This window comes from Nothoprocta perdicaria, unplaced genomic scaffold (genome assembly GCF_003342845.1).
Source record: "Nothoprocta perdicaria isolate Ctin4 unplaced genomic scaffold, notPer1 scaffold_315, whole genome shotgun sequence".
Taxonomy (NCBI): Eukaryota; Metazoa; Chordata; class Aves; order Tinamiformes; family Tinamidae; genus Nothoprocta; species Nothoprocta perdicaria.
The window spans coordinates 422,547-437,053 of NW_020455550.1; the positions used below are offsets into that span (position 1 = coordinate 422,547).

General features: G+C 37.5%; 1 protein-coding gene across 4 annotated transcripts in view; it reads right to left on the minus strand.

Annotated features, from left to right (window-relative positions):
- Positions 1 to 30: 30 nt before the first annotated feature.
- Positions 31 to 14,507, minus strand: part of CASK (calcium/calmodulin dependent serine protein kinase) — a 144,447-nt gene continuing 129,970 nt past the window's right edge. For all 4 annotated transcript variants that reach the window (XM_026042843.1, XM_026042841.1, XM_026042842.1 and 1 more), the window contains 5 exons: positions 10,746 to 10,826; positions 10,580 to 10,660; positions 8,951 to 9,153; positions 7,518 to 7,601; positions 31 to 2,435 (listed from right to left, as the gene is read on the minus strand). In XM_026042843.1, the coding sequence (XP_025898628.1) occupies positions 2,259 to 2,435; positions 7,518 to 7,601; positions 8,951 to 9,153; positions 10,580 to 10,660; positions 10,746 to 10,826 (626 nt within the window). In that variant the 3' untranslated portion in view covers positions 31 to 2,258. The remainder of the gene's footprint in view (positions 2,436 to 7,517; positions 7,602 to 8,950; positions 9,154 to 10,579; positions 10,661 to 10,745; positions 10,827 to 14,507) is intronic.

Here is a 14,507-nt window from a genome sequence, read left to right on the forward strand (position 1 = left end):
TCACTATATAGTTCACAGTTTATATCTACCCCCTTTAAAGGGGCTAAATCCAGAACAGATGAGCAGCTACTATTAATGTGATAGGTGCCTTCTTATTCACAGGCTTGTTTATGCTTGGTCTATACAAGATACTTTCTCATTCATTTAGTTGCCAGTTCTCTACAAACTATAAAGTCACAGGGGTGGGGGAAGATCCTTGCTCTGGGACTCGGTCACACAGTGATTCCCCTTGTAGCATCAGTGAGTTCTGTTCTTAGGGCACAACTTTGGCTCCAGCCATTTGGCTCATAAATAATAATAAACACGTTGTCTCATTGGGCTGTCCTGGAGGCGTAGCTGGACCTACATTTTTCCTATGGATTTGTCAAGAAGAGAGAGGGTAGGCCACCTCATCTGCAGGAGGAGGAAGAGGAGGAGGGACAGAAGCAGCAGCCTATGATAAAGGCCTAACAGGGAGAACATTTTCTGACTATATGCAGTGATTGCAAACAACAAACAGTCTGTAGATCAATTACAGCTGACAGTACAACTTGAAGGATAAACCCTTCAAGGGCACTGTGCAATTTCAACACAGACGCTATGACTTCATGCTATGCAACTGAGCAGTCAACTGAGCTCTGAAGATAAACTGTTTTAAGGAGAATCCTATTTCTGACACCTGAAAAGACATGGGAATGCTTGTCAACCATTGCTGTCAACCATTTGCAGGAGAAATACAAACCATTTGGGCTGGGAGGGCATGAAGAAGGGAAACAAAACATAACATAAGATTATTACATGGTTAAATTTTCTTACTTGCCTCTGCTCTAACTCTAAATTAGCTCAAACTGCGCTCGTAAGCAGATTCCCTGGAAAACGCTGTAGACCACATCACTACCAGGGCCCTTTAAGAGTTTTCTCACTTACAAGAGTCACTGATTTGTTCTTCAAACTCCCTCAATAAATCTGTGATGAAATGAAGGACCCAAAAGCATTTAATTGTTGAACACATAAAAGGAAGTATATTTAAAATAATAATAATAAAAAAAAAAATTGGTCAGACTGTAGAGTCAATTACCATTTTTTAAAGGAATTTACAGGGCTGTTGTAGATGAGTCTTTTGGAATAGTCAGTTTATCGCAATGCCTGAACTGGTTTCTTCATTGCACATTATTTTCTTCTAAAATGTGTGCATTTTTAAACAATTACATACATATTAAAAATCAGCATTTCTTTGCTTCAACTTAATTAAAACGTTAATACTCTCAGACAACACAGATCTGAAATGGTGAAACCAGTAATTGCCCCCTCCCACCTTACAACAAATTAAATTGAGACAAAATTACAAACACATTTCACTACATGATTATTATTAATAAAAATCATTTTTTTTTATAAAGTTGCCCAAAATGCAAGGGATGTGCATAGGTTTACAACTTAGTCAGAATAATATTTTACTTTATTCCCTTGGGTACTTTTCCCCATGAACGGAATGTACTTTGCTGTAGATTACAGTTTTTTCAACACAGATACACCAACGGCATGAACGCTTGCGACTGTCCACATGCATTAAGAGTCAAGACCCAATTTCAAATTTCTAAAAGTTTTACAGAGTTCTTCAAAGAGACAGTATCACATTACCTGGATGTTACACAAAAATACTTAAAAATACTATTCTAAAAAAAAAAAAAAGCGAAGAAAGGCCTTGAAAATTTATGAATTTGTTTTGTAACCTCTAGACTAATTATTTCAAATAAATAAAGGAGAGCAAAGTATTCCAAATCCATAAAATCAGACTCTAAAAAGAATGTAGTGTTCCACCCCCAAGTAAAGGTAACAGAATCATATTATTATTACTATTAAAATAGATTATAGAAAGCAGCATCTATTTTGTGCAGTTTTTAGGGGCCTTTGAAATAAAAAGCTATGATTTCCAAAAATATAACATTCCAAAAGACTGAATAATACATACATTTAAAGATACATTTTATTAAAGTTTAGGAGAAATGATTAAAAAAAAGATACTGTCTCTTTAAATTAGCGCTTTTTTTTTTCCTTTTTTTCTTTTTTTTCCCTCCTCCTATCTATTAGGACATGACAATAATTATAAATTTAGGTCACACTACATCTAGGTAGTCTCTAGGGGCCAAGACCTGTTGACACAAGGTCAAGAATGAAGAGGTTTTTTTTTTTTTTTTTTTTCTCCATGTATGAGGTGGTTCCCGGCAATGGCAAGGTTTTGTTTTTGTTTGTTTTCCCCCAAATATCTGGAGCTCGGCCTAATAGACCCAGGAGACGGGAACCCACTGGGATGCTGTACAAACAAGCTCAATGGCTTCCTCCAGGTGCCTGATTGTTTCATCAATCTCATTGTTGATAATTGTTAGGTCAAAGTAGTGTGCATATGTTCTCTGTAAGATTTCAGACTCCTTTTGCAGCCGCTGAAGCGATTCGTCCTATTCAACGAGCAGAAAAAGAAAGAGGTAAGTTGGATCCCTCCACGTTCCCGCGCTACAGATTTCTAGCTGCTGCTTACGGAGAGGAAAAGAGGAAAAAAAAATACACACGGATGATTTAGAAGCCCTCATAACTCTGTGGAAGTTACAAGGAAGAAACAGAACAATTTCTGTCTCGAAATTCACATCCAAACACAGTTCATTAGCTGGCAATATTGGGACAAAGCACTCGCCTAGGATTCCAGAGGCAAGGCATGGGACGAAAGCTTAGGCAAGCGGCACAGACACGGAGCAGGAGAGGCCACGTGAGAGCAACGTGTACACAGAGCACAGATACAAGCCGCCCGGCCTACGTCCAGGCCGGACCACTACAAACAGGATGGGAGATACTGTCGGGCAGCAGCTGTTCCCAGTTTTGGTAATGTTTTACTCTTCAATATGGGTTTTCTTGCAGGGGGGCGATTCCTTTAAAGTCGTTTCCTGTTAAGCAACTTCTCTCTCTTGTGTTACATGGCAGTTCCTATTGCTGAATACACTTCTCCAGCACCTCAGAGGGGGATGTTCTGCACACTAACTGTGCCATTAAGGTCAAGAAAGGGGGACAATCAACTCCATCCTTCGTGGACTTGTGTGAATCTCCCCCTTTTCTGGTGCTCTGCCTGATTCCTTATTGCCAGCAGTGCTAGGGTGCTGGGCTCCCTGGCCTGGCTTTCTGAGCGGGCCAGGGACCATGGGAAGCCTGTTTCTGGGGTTCTGGAGTGGTAAGGAAGTAGGGATTTGAGTTTTCCTCTTGTAAACACCCTAAGAAATTCAAAAGATCACTTGTTACATTCTACAGACTGCTGCTTCCAAGAACTTTGAAACAGCCAGAGGAATAAATAATTCTCTCCCTTCCCATATCGTTTGGGGCGGATATGGGACAAAGCTACAGATGAACAGTACTCATATGACCAGAGTTGCTGCTCTGTAGTATTTATGTGGTTATCCTACTTGTTCTAACAACAAGGATGCATTTTTTGACTAGAAGAGGGGCATTAGGCTGCAGGAAGCACAGAAGCTGTGCCTACAGCCCTTTACAAAAGAAATTATTTTAGGAACAGACCTTTATCTGCTTAATAAGAAACCCGCCTGCTGCAAATACTCAGAAAGTTAACTGCACCGACAAGCAGATGCAAACCAGTGGCTTTCAGGTCCTCTGAAGGGAATAACCTGCGCTGAAATACTTCTCCTTGGTTCTCCTTCCCTAGGCGATGAAACCGACCACTTCCTGAGAAGTTCTGTAGCAAAGTTACAGTTCTGCTCGTTTCCTGGAGCTGCAGCCCCACACGGGCAGGGAATGTCACCTGCTCTCGATAAGAACTCAAAACTCCACCTAAACAGAGTCACACGGGTACTCTTCACATGCACTTGTGCATAGGGGATGTTACTTTTACGGAATAACACGCAGCTGCAGCAGTGCTTGCGGCTTCTGTAGAACATATCAGTGCTTGCAAAGTTTTTCTACACTGTTTTTAGGTTGAACAATATGGTAAATACTAATATTAAATATTTCTGTGGAATATTTTAAATGGCTCAGTACCAGATCTGGAACTCTAAACTCCTATGTAGCTCTAACTGTTGTTCAGATTTCTGGTGTCCTGCAACAGGTATGAGTATGAACTTCTCTCGTTAAAACAAATCTCTTGCTGTGAACATTCTCCACATCTCCACAATTCATGCTTCATGTCAATTCATGTCAATAAACAAGATATTTATCAAAATATTCAGATAAATGAAGACAGACAAATGAATGGCAACTTTTATATTTCATATTTGGGAGGAGAATATCTGTCTTTTCCCTTCCACTCAGCTCTCACGTAATAAATTTTATATGTGTATTTAGTTGCAGAGCGTCATTATGGGGAATAGACTTTTCTTGCCTATCACTAGAACTACGTTCTTCACCACATCTGAGATGGAAAGGAGCGAAACATTCCTTTTACACACGAAATCTCCCTGTATGTATAATGGCCACCAGCGAAATCCTTGGTCTCTTCTGCCTTCCATAGGCTTTTTTTTTTCTTTTTGGCCTTGAACAATAGCTGAATAGCTGCCATTTGTTACAGCCAAGGCACAAAGGACTAATATCCCCTTCTAAGACCATGAGCAAACATTAAGAAGCCATCAGGCCTTTGCCTATTCTGTTCAACAGCAACACAAAAATCTCCTTGATTTGAACAACTGATGAACTACAAACATTGCAAGAAAAATCCTTTCTACTCTATGGCTACAGGAAGTGGGGAAGTGTAGCTAAAAGGGAGAAGTTGTTACAGATGACTGAAGAAAGATCTAGGTCATGAAAGTGGTGTCTGTCAGATCCTCTGTGACCCTGGAGCAGCGGAATAACCCCCTGTTTCCCAAGGTGCCCTCTCCTCTCCCTGCTTTACCCCGCTGACAGACTGATTTCATGTTCCTTTGCAATGAGATAGGCAGGTAGATGGGAAATTTCCTATATGGCTTAAATTGGTTATGTCCTTTGCAGGACTCCTCATAGAGCATTTCTATATTCAATTTGGGAGCAAAATATTTTGTGTCCTGACTCCTACCACGTGATCCTACTGTGTGTATACTGGAATACTCTGTGTGTTTTACAACAGGCTAAATTTCCTCAAGCAGATATTTTTGAGGTTAGGCCTTTGCACTGCTGTTACCATGAAGCATAGATACACAGTTAAAAGAGCACAAATATTACCCTCTAGTTCATTTTTACTAGCAAATAATCCTTATTACACGTATTTTAGCAAAAATGTCTAAAGTTTTTATTATATTAAATTTGTATTCAATAACGAAAGTAAAGTTGAATGGGAACAAGCATATCTACATTCTAAAACTACTAAAATTATCAGGACTACACCTTTATCAGCTCCTAGCTGGTACTTACAGGCAATTTTCTGCACCACTTTGGCAGCTATGTACAATTAGTACGAGTGCAGGAAAATGAAAAGAAAAGCAAAGATGAAATTCAAGAAAAAACATGGAAGGGAAAGGACAGTAATTTATAGAAAGTGTCTTCACAGGGTGCTTGTAAAATAAAGTAGGGTATGAGGGTAAACAGAAAGGGATACTTATGCACATGAAGCTTTCAAAAAGGAAGAATGAATGAGGAATATGAAGCATTCACTCTAACATTATGTTGCTGTCTTGTAAACGGCTAATATACAGACAGAATTTGCTTATCTCTTTAAGCAATACAGTAAATCTTCCAAAACATGACATTGGGTTAGGGCAAGGACTCTTGCTACTACTATTTCTTTTCTTTCAACTTAAATCGAGTTATCATAATTTAGGATAATTTATAAGTGTGGTCCATGTTCAGCAATCTACATCCCTCAGAGAATCCTTGTGTGCAAAGAGACTTTAATCACTAGAACTTTTTTTTTTTATAAAGAGATACTCCTAATGCATGAACCTCAATATTTAAAAGGTAATACTTCCTTATTTTGCTAATATATTTTGCTAATATTTTGCTAAAATTTTTGCTAATATGCTAATATCTCCCCACCATTCTTAAAAAGGTGTATTGCTCTCCCCTTCTCAGTGAACGATGGAGAACATTTTCTCCCTTACATTGACTATGCCCAATTTCAGCGTATTCAGCTGTAAGATTCAAAGGCAAATATCATGGGCAGAGGAGTGAAGCCAAGGATAAGACTGTTTGGGAGCTGAAACACAGGTATGGATTAACACACACAAGTGATCACATAATTCCACAGAAAACCTGGGCCTCCTTAGTGCTGCTGTAAGCAGAATAGCTGTCTGCTGCAATCTAGGGGTGATTATGTTTTTAAGTGACGCTGTGTCATTTACTTGCACAGAGACAAATTCAGTGCTGGGTTCTAGAATACAACGTTTTGGAATTAAAATAGAGTTGGGAATGGTTCCTAGGACATGGTGACAGGACATAAGGTACTGCTATGGATGTGAGAAGATCCCTTGCCCCTCTGCCACCTCTTCCTGGCCGTGACTTTAGCAGCCTGCTGTGACACTGGGGCTTGTCAGATCCTCCGTGAGCTGCTCGAAAACTCTCAGAAATCACTTTAGAGCCAAAGTGGCTCCCTGGAGGATCTGGCAAGTGCCATGGCCAACGCATACAAGCTAGAAGACCCACTCCTGCCAGCAACAGCAAATTATTGGAATAGATAGAGTTATTAGAACAGATACATTAGAAGTCTATCCTGTTCCTTATCTTCCCACAAGCCTCTGCAGTCAAGTCATGGTTTTGTATTTGTGATGTTGCGATAAACTTCTACATGAACAGACCAGCTCTGCAGATAAAGATCACTGTGACATTTTCTCCTGTCTTGATCAATGAGAGATCAAGGAGATTTGGAACAGGTTTATGGTCAAATTCAATTAAACATTGACAAATGAAACAATTAACAATTTATTAGGAGAGTTCAAACAAATTCAAGCAGGTTAAGTTTCTGGACAAATATTCATATTGATGTGACTTAAATCCTGAATTACTTGAAATCAATGGATAGATTAATGGATAAATACAAAGTAGGAAATGTGAGCCTGTATAAATTTGGGATGTGCACTGGCATGAATACTTAAAAATATTCCATAAAGAACTATCCCTTTGGTCAAAACTTATAATTCTTAGAGAATAGTCTTTGAAATTAATAAGCTTCTTCCTGATATGTGCCGTATAGAAATCAAATTTCAACATAAAAATGGAATGACAGCACTGTCATGCACCTCCATTCTTAAGCGCAGGACAGTTGCCATCTGGTACTAGCACTGCACTCACAGTTGAGTAACTTGTGTTAATTATCTGTCATCTTGGCTACAGGAGAGACTGAAATAAAGCAATACATATTTTAGCATACATACTCCAATTTGAAGCTCTTATTTTGAATTAGAAAAATCAGTCTCTAAATGCTAAATACATCTCAGTAAAGTTGTTGTATAGCAACTTTCCTTCAGCCTTTCTGTTCACAGACAAGGAAATTCACAGACATGGAAAAGTCTAATCAGCATAGTGGAATTCCATCCTTAATTCTGACACTGGTTAAGTCATTACATTGTAGCATGACTTACCTCATTAATGCCTGGGGTAATTGTAGGTGCAGCAATAAAAACAACAAAAGGAGCAAACTCCGCAGTTCTCAGGACCTTCAGCGCCTAGGTTAAATGAAATAAAATCAGGTACTTCAGAAGAGTCCAGAAGTTTAGAAGAGTTGAGAAGATCAATGTGAAATAAGGTTAGTCACACGAGCAAAAGGTTAGAAAAGCCTATGATTTGTAAAAGCTAGCATTTGCTTTTAATTAATTCAGAGTAAAGCACTTCATAATGCAAACACTTTGCTTCTATTATTGTCCTGATTTGAGGGGAGCTGATTGTACATTTATCATTAAGTGATTATTAGGATAGTGAGCATAGCATTAATGCAGTAAACGCACAACAGAGCTCCTCTGAACCACATCTCTGCAAAGGGAATGATAGCTCTTATTATAAGTTGACTCAGTCATGATTTAACAAATGCTACTGCAAGTGAAACTTTTCTCCAGATCAGACTGAAGGGTAGGATAACAAGTAAAACTGCCTCAGCTGAACTCAAATAGCCGGATAATATGCAGTATATACAGGAAGACTGCTAAGCACCCCTCCCCTTCTTCTTCTTTCTTTCTTTCTTTCTTTATTTTTTTTTAAATTTTCAAAAATCCATCCTATTCCCAAGCTGAAAAGGTTTTCATCTTTGCTGCTTGAAAGCCACCTGTAGATATCACCAATGCAAGCTCCTCTAAACATAAAGATTCCATGATTCTATGAAAGTCAAGGAAACTCACATAACTAAAAAGACCTTACTAAAAACAGGCAAGTGGTGTGAAATCACTTATGCATCCTACATCTGCTGTGGAATTCTTACTAAAGAATATTTATTTCTTGGATCCATTCGCTCAGAAGAAAGAAGAAAGCAAATTGTGACATCTCTAGTGACAATTTCAATTTTGATTAGCATTTGATAATCTGCAGACCTGTTTTGTGGTTGTCAAGATAGAACAGTTACTACGGGAAACAGTTTCCTTATGGACTAAATTCCTCTTTCTCACAATCATCTTTCAAGGTATTTCAGTCTTTCTTCCTGTTTTCTCCTACCTGCTATAATAAGCACCATAGCTATTTCAGTAACAAAATACATAAAGACATCCCCGTGGATTAAAGCCATGACCATATGTGTGCTTCAAGGAAAATATATCAGACTACTCCACTGAAGATTTTGTATAGTGAATGAACAAACTATTGACATTTCTTGAATTCCTAATTTCACTTCCTTCTCTCCTTCAAAAAGCTGTGATACCATAACAAACAAAAAACTATAAGGAAGCTACACTGCATCCTGGTCATTCTACAAGAAATAGCATTTCAAGTAATAGCAGTCTTCTACCAAGCTAACCTATGCAGTTTTTGTTTGTTCTATATTTTTCTAACCAGAAGACTAGCAGAAGTCCCATTTTTTTATATAAATTACCTGAGGTTCTACATCAAGTATTGCAATTAGTCCCTGCTCATGGATCTTCCGTATTGTTTCCAGTTTTGTCCCATACATTGCGTCCTCGTGGCTGCCATATTCCAAATACTCATTGTTGGATATATCCTGCATCATTTGGTCATGTGATACGAAGTAGTAATTTTTTCCATTCTCTTCATCTTTCTTTGGAGGTCGGGTTGTGTCTGAAATTTCACAGAATACAAAAGCATTATTAAGCTTAAATACGGCAATTTGGTTGGCCGTTTTGCTGTATCTCCTCCAAATCTTCTTAGTCTTTCCATAAAATTGCAATAAATATTGTTTAAAAAAAATGGGTAATTTTGAAGTAAAGCACTAACCTAATAGTTAAGAAGCAGGAATAGATGAGCCCATTTAATAGGGGTTTGAAGACTAAAGAACAGGTTCCTCACGTAACCCCGCTACGGCAGCGCAACCTGAGGGGCTTTGGATGAAAGGCACTCTGTATGTACAGCATGTATTATGTATGTAAAGCATGTATTACTCCTCCTTTTGTAGGACAGATGGGCTGGGTTCCTAACCATATAATCTTGTCTACACAGGATGACATGATGCAATGTACATCATACCCTTCCAACACTGCACTGTTAAGCATCTAATTCCATATACTAGTATCGAGATGCAGTCAGAAAAGTGGCATTCAGTGTAGTTTCACAGTAATGTGAAATGCTAAGGTGATTTAAAGTCTAGCTTTTTATGTTTTCCTTTTGCTTGCCATTGGGTATCTGACCCCTCAGTGACTCCAGGGAACTTAAATCAGTGGTGTCCAACCATATTCCTTCCTCCAAACAGGTTTACAGATATGTTCTTAAGAGCAGTATCTTTTAGCAACACTTTTTGCAACAACAAAATCCCTAGAAAAATACTCGTTTGCAATTTTAAAGTGAAGCACTAACAAAGTATACAGATATTTGTACTAATGTACAGTGCTCATCAATGTCATTTCTGAGCAAGGTATGGTGGTTCTGAAGTCAGCTTGAAACAGAGAGCACAGATTTAGTTGCTCCTGTTTCATATATGTGCATGACATGCTCCTGTTTCATAATACTTCATTTTAGAAAATGGGTACATATCTAGTAGATTGTTTATTAGCACAAGCAATTCCTGCAGTGGTATTAGCAGAGACTGTCATCAAAGGCAAATTAGCAACTCGCTTGTGAGCAGCCAAGCTAATTGCACTTTCCTTTTCCTTATTGTTAGGTCTGGAAACATGAAGTTATTTTAATATACTACCAGTCCTCAAGGCTGGACTTTGAAAAAGTAATTTAAAACATTTAGGCATGGTACAATTAATAAAAGTGCATAAAAGATGTTTCAGTCTTCATACTAAATTAGTAGACATTTGGAGAAAAGAGAAATATGCTTTAATTAGCTTTGTAAATACTATGACATATTCAATGTAAAAGCTGTGTTATTAATTACCCCTCCCTCTGCAAAAAGAAAAACAGAAATATATCCAGTACTACCACATTTCACTCATCCTTAGCATAAACATCATCTCAAGACAACTGAACATATGCAGTACTACAAAGCGTTTGCTGTCAAAAGTGCTATATACAAATTTGTACAACATTTAATATCGCTACTTACGAGGAATAGGGTATGCAAATCTGTCTGGGTGTTTTGTGATGAGAGTGTTTTTTATGTGTCTTCTTCCAACACCATGTGCACCTAATCCACAACACAAAAATGAATTACGTATCTGCCACTACAAGAGGTTCAAGACTAGCTGTTCAGAATAATAACTCAAAATTACCTAGTAAGACTAGTGTTTTCCTTTTGAATGCTGGTAGTTTTACTACTTCTTCATATGTGACGAGATCTAATTGATCAAACACTAAAACACACAAAAAAAAGAACCCACGGGGTAAGAGAAAAAGGCATATTAAGGGAGATAATTAATTAATTGTGCTAAGAAATAACAAATTCACCAGTGTTAGATTTACAATAAAATGTAATACATTAAGGAAAACAAAGTCACTTTATTAAGCAATTTTAACAAAAATGTTCATTTAAAAGCTGTTAAAAAGCAGTCACAAAGCTACTGAAATGCTCTGAAGAGTTTGCATGTCCTTTCATGCAGTATTCAGCAGACAACAAAAATCAGCTAAAAAAGCATGCCATTCACGTTTGCATTCCTAAGGGCTAGCAATACTACTAAAAAAAAAAAATCAGTAGACAGTGACCAACATGAATACAGTATGAGAACATCTATTTACACTAACGGTAGCGCTTACTTTCACAATTGTATTTAAACAAGATTTATGCGAACGAATAAGATGACGGCTAATTCTTCACAATATTTCTTCTTCAAAACAACTACCAGATTAATTGTAATTAGAGTTCTCTTTAAACACAAGTGCAAGTTAAATTCACATGCTTTTAAAACTTGTGACAGAATGAAAAGTTTTAATGAGAAGTGCTGTTACTCTACATAAAAGAATCGCCACTGTTGTAAAAATAGTCATTACTTCAGAAATAATTTCAGTTGCAATGTATGAATTTCACCATATCTATCCACTCCATCAAATCAACCCACTGTCAATTGCCAAGGTATATAATGTATTCAAATCAAGTTTTGCTCCTTAAAATCAGTATGTTTCCCTTTGTGCCCAATAACACAGCATTTTTGGCTATTTCTGCAGAACTCTTAATAAAAAATAAGCTGAAGACCTTTAACTATATTTTTTAAAAAACAGAGCAATTGGAAAGTGTGAAAAGAACAACTAATGAGTTTCCAGTTTTGTCTTTGTTGCAGCCGTAAGGAGGGAGACAGCACCTAATCAATGGGATTTCCGAAGGCTTCCAGCCCCGGGGCTGCTGTATTTGTCTCAGCCACATCCTGTCCATGTTCCAGGAAGAGACTTGGTTCCTCCTTCCTTCTTTCCCCCTCCTCAAAACTCCTCTGGGAAGGCAGTGGGGACACTTTGCTTGCCCCTGAAATCTTCACCATGATCAAGGGACATTAAGGGTGTCGAGCTTACTAGGAAACACACATTCTTTGCAGCATATTCCCAGTTAAAGAAATAAAATACGGTAAAGGATTTAATCAATATATTCCTTTTTAGAGGGCGGCTTTTTTTTTTTTTTTGTATTTGCATTCAACTGCTGCCTTTTCATCCCCAAGAAAGGTGTAACTACTTCATTGTTACTACACTGTTACCACTACACCACAGCTGACATAATTGTCCACTTGCAACATTTTGAATTCCAACTTGAAGGAAAACGTCTTTCAATCTTGTATTCTGGAGTGCAAACTTGGTCTTTTTTTTCCTTGCATTCCACACAACTACAAACATAGAGTTTCAATTCCTTCTACTGCCCTTTTTGTACCTTCACAGTACTTAAATTAACCAGTAAGTTCATTTCATATTAGGAAGAGGTAAAGATCTACAGATGTTCAACAGCTCTACCATTCTAACCATCTAGCACAGCAAGTATCCCTCCCTGTTACAAAAAAACAAGACAAAACAAAAAAACCTTAATATTCCTCTTGGACAAAACCACATTAATGTTAGATGCAAACAAGAACAAACACCAAAAATGAGACATATTAATGCCTTCATCACAAACTGGGAGCATGGAGAAGATAATGTCTTGGTCTACAGGCAGTTATCTAATGATTGCAGGGTCTTCAAACACAAAGGGAACATTATTTTTTTTTTCTTATACACAAGAGAGGAGGGGCACAGGGCACATTTAGAGCCTGATCTGTTAATGCTTCTGTGTTACTAGCTAATAAAGAAAAGAAGTTCTTGAAAGGAAACAGTAAGAAGCAAATAAAGAGGCATTGTCACTTGACAGGTTACTTACATGCACAGAGGCCATTGGGAGTAAGACAGCATGAAAAATGTACAGGGGTCATTGAGATATGGCTCATAATATATTAGTAAAATAAAAAGTATATGCACAAAATAAACTTTACCATGCAATAGTCTAAACACAAGGCAAATAAATCACATTAAGAAATGATAAACATATTTTACAAAATAAACTTGGCAATTTTTACATCAGTATAAGCATAATACGAAGCATAGTTCTAGTATGTTTTCTTTCACTGTTCTTTTAGGAAATCCTGCAGTAACATGCAAATGTCATTATTAGAGCATTTATAAAAACGTCAGTGAACCTAATGTGTAAGATATTTTTTTTCCTGTGGGCTGTGTTTTAAAACAAACTTTAGATTGCTGAGACACACAATTGTGAAATTGCCTCTTAAATAATGCAATACCCTAGGGCCAAATATGGAGAGATGAAAAGTGTTATGATGATTTTTTTTTTGTAGAAGAGAAAATATTGACATTTATTTATAAGAAGTAACTGCAGTATTTTCCTCTCGGCTTCAAAATCAAAAATCTCGATGTAGAATAATGTCATTTTTAGTTCTAGCAACATGACGGACATAACTATACCACAATTTTAGCTCTCAAATCATTAGCTGGCTATAGAAATCTTAACTAAGTGCAAAGTGTTTTACTATCTCATTTCTCAGTATCCCAGGACAATCTCATCCTTCAGAGAAGTAACTGAGGACTCCTAAAGGATTACCCATCGCTAAACTAATAAATTATATGCTAATGTCTAGGAGAGAAAAACATCAGCTTTCTTATGAGATCAAGATTATGACATCTAGATTACACTTTTCAATAGAAATCAATAATCCAAATTTTGGATCCAACAGAAGAAAAGATCAGTTTTGAATTCTGAGACAGATGCACTGAAAGACTGCAAAAAAAGTGTAGTAGTATTTGTGGCTAATGATACCACAAATGAAACATAGAATTCTGTACCACCTCACTTAATGAACTTGTTAACATTAGCATTAGATCATTTCAGCAAACCCCTTGATATCCTACACTTTTTTTCATTCTCTGGAGCATTACTATATCTCCTGGAGCCTAGAGATGAATTCACACTTCAAAAGAAATTCTGGTTCCAACCAGTGCTTTGGTCAAACTTTTGATGTTTTAGGAGAAAGGAGACGTGTCGAGTGGCATTCTACAAGTAACAGGTATTTTCTTTAACAACAACTCTGACAATTTTTCATGTTAACATTTACAATTCTTGGGAAACTTTGTGTTCTAATGAAAAATGACCAACAGCACTAATAGTGGTAAGCACTGAGGCGGGCAAACTGTGGAGTCAAAGGGCCAGCAACCTACTCTAAAATGTCCCTCCTACACCAATCAAGAAAAGTCCAAATTATTCTCCTCTAACTGGGATTTACTTTGATCAGTGTCTTCATAAACGACAAACCTGGCTCAGCGCCACTTCTTGCTCCTTTCCTGGCCAACCTTTCCTTTGCTTATTCCTTTGCAGCATGCCATGCTCAGTCCCACTGATATTATTAACCATGTAGCTGCGCTGTAACCTGGATTAAAAAAATATATCTGCCCTAAAGAAAAAGAATCTACATTTTTCATTGGGCTGATTTTGGGGCCAGTTCAGAACCTCAGTCCAATTCATAGCATGGCCCTGCAAACTGTCACATAGGCACAACTGAGCAGAGAAGCCTGTT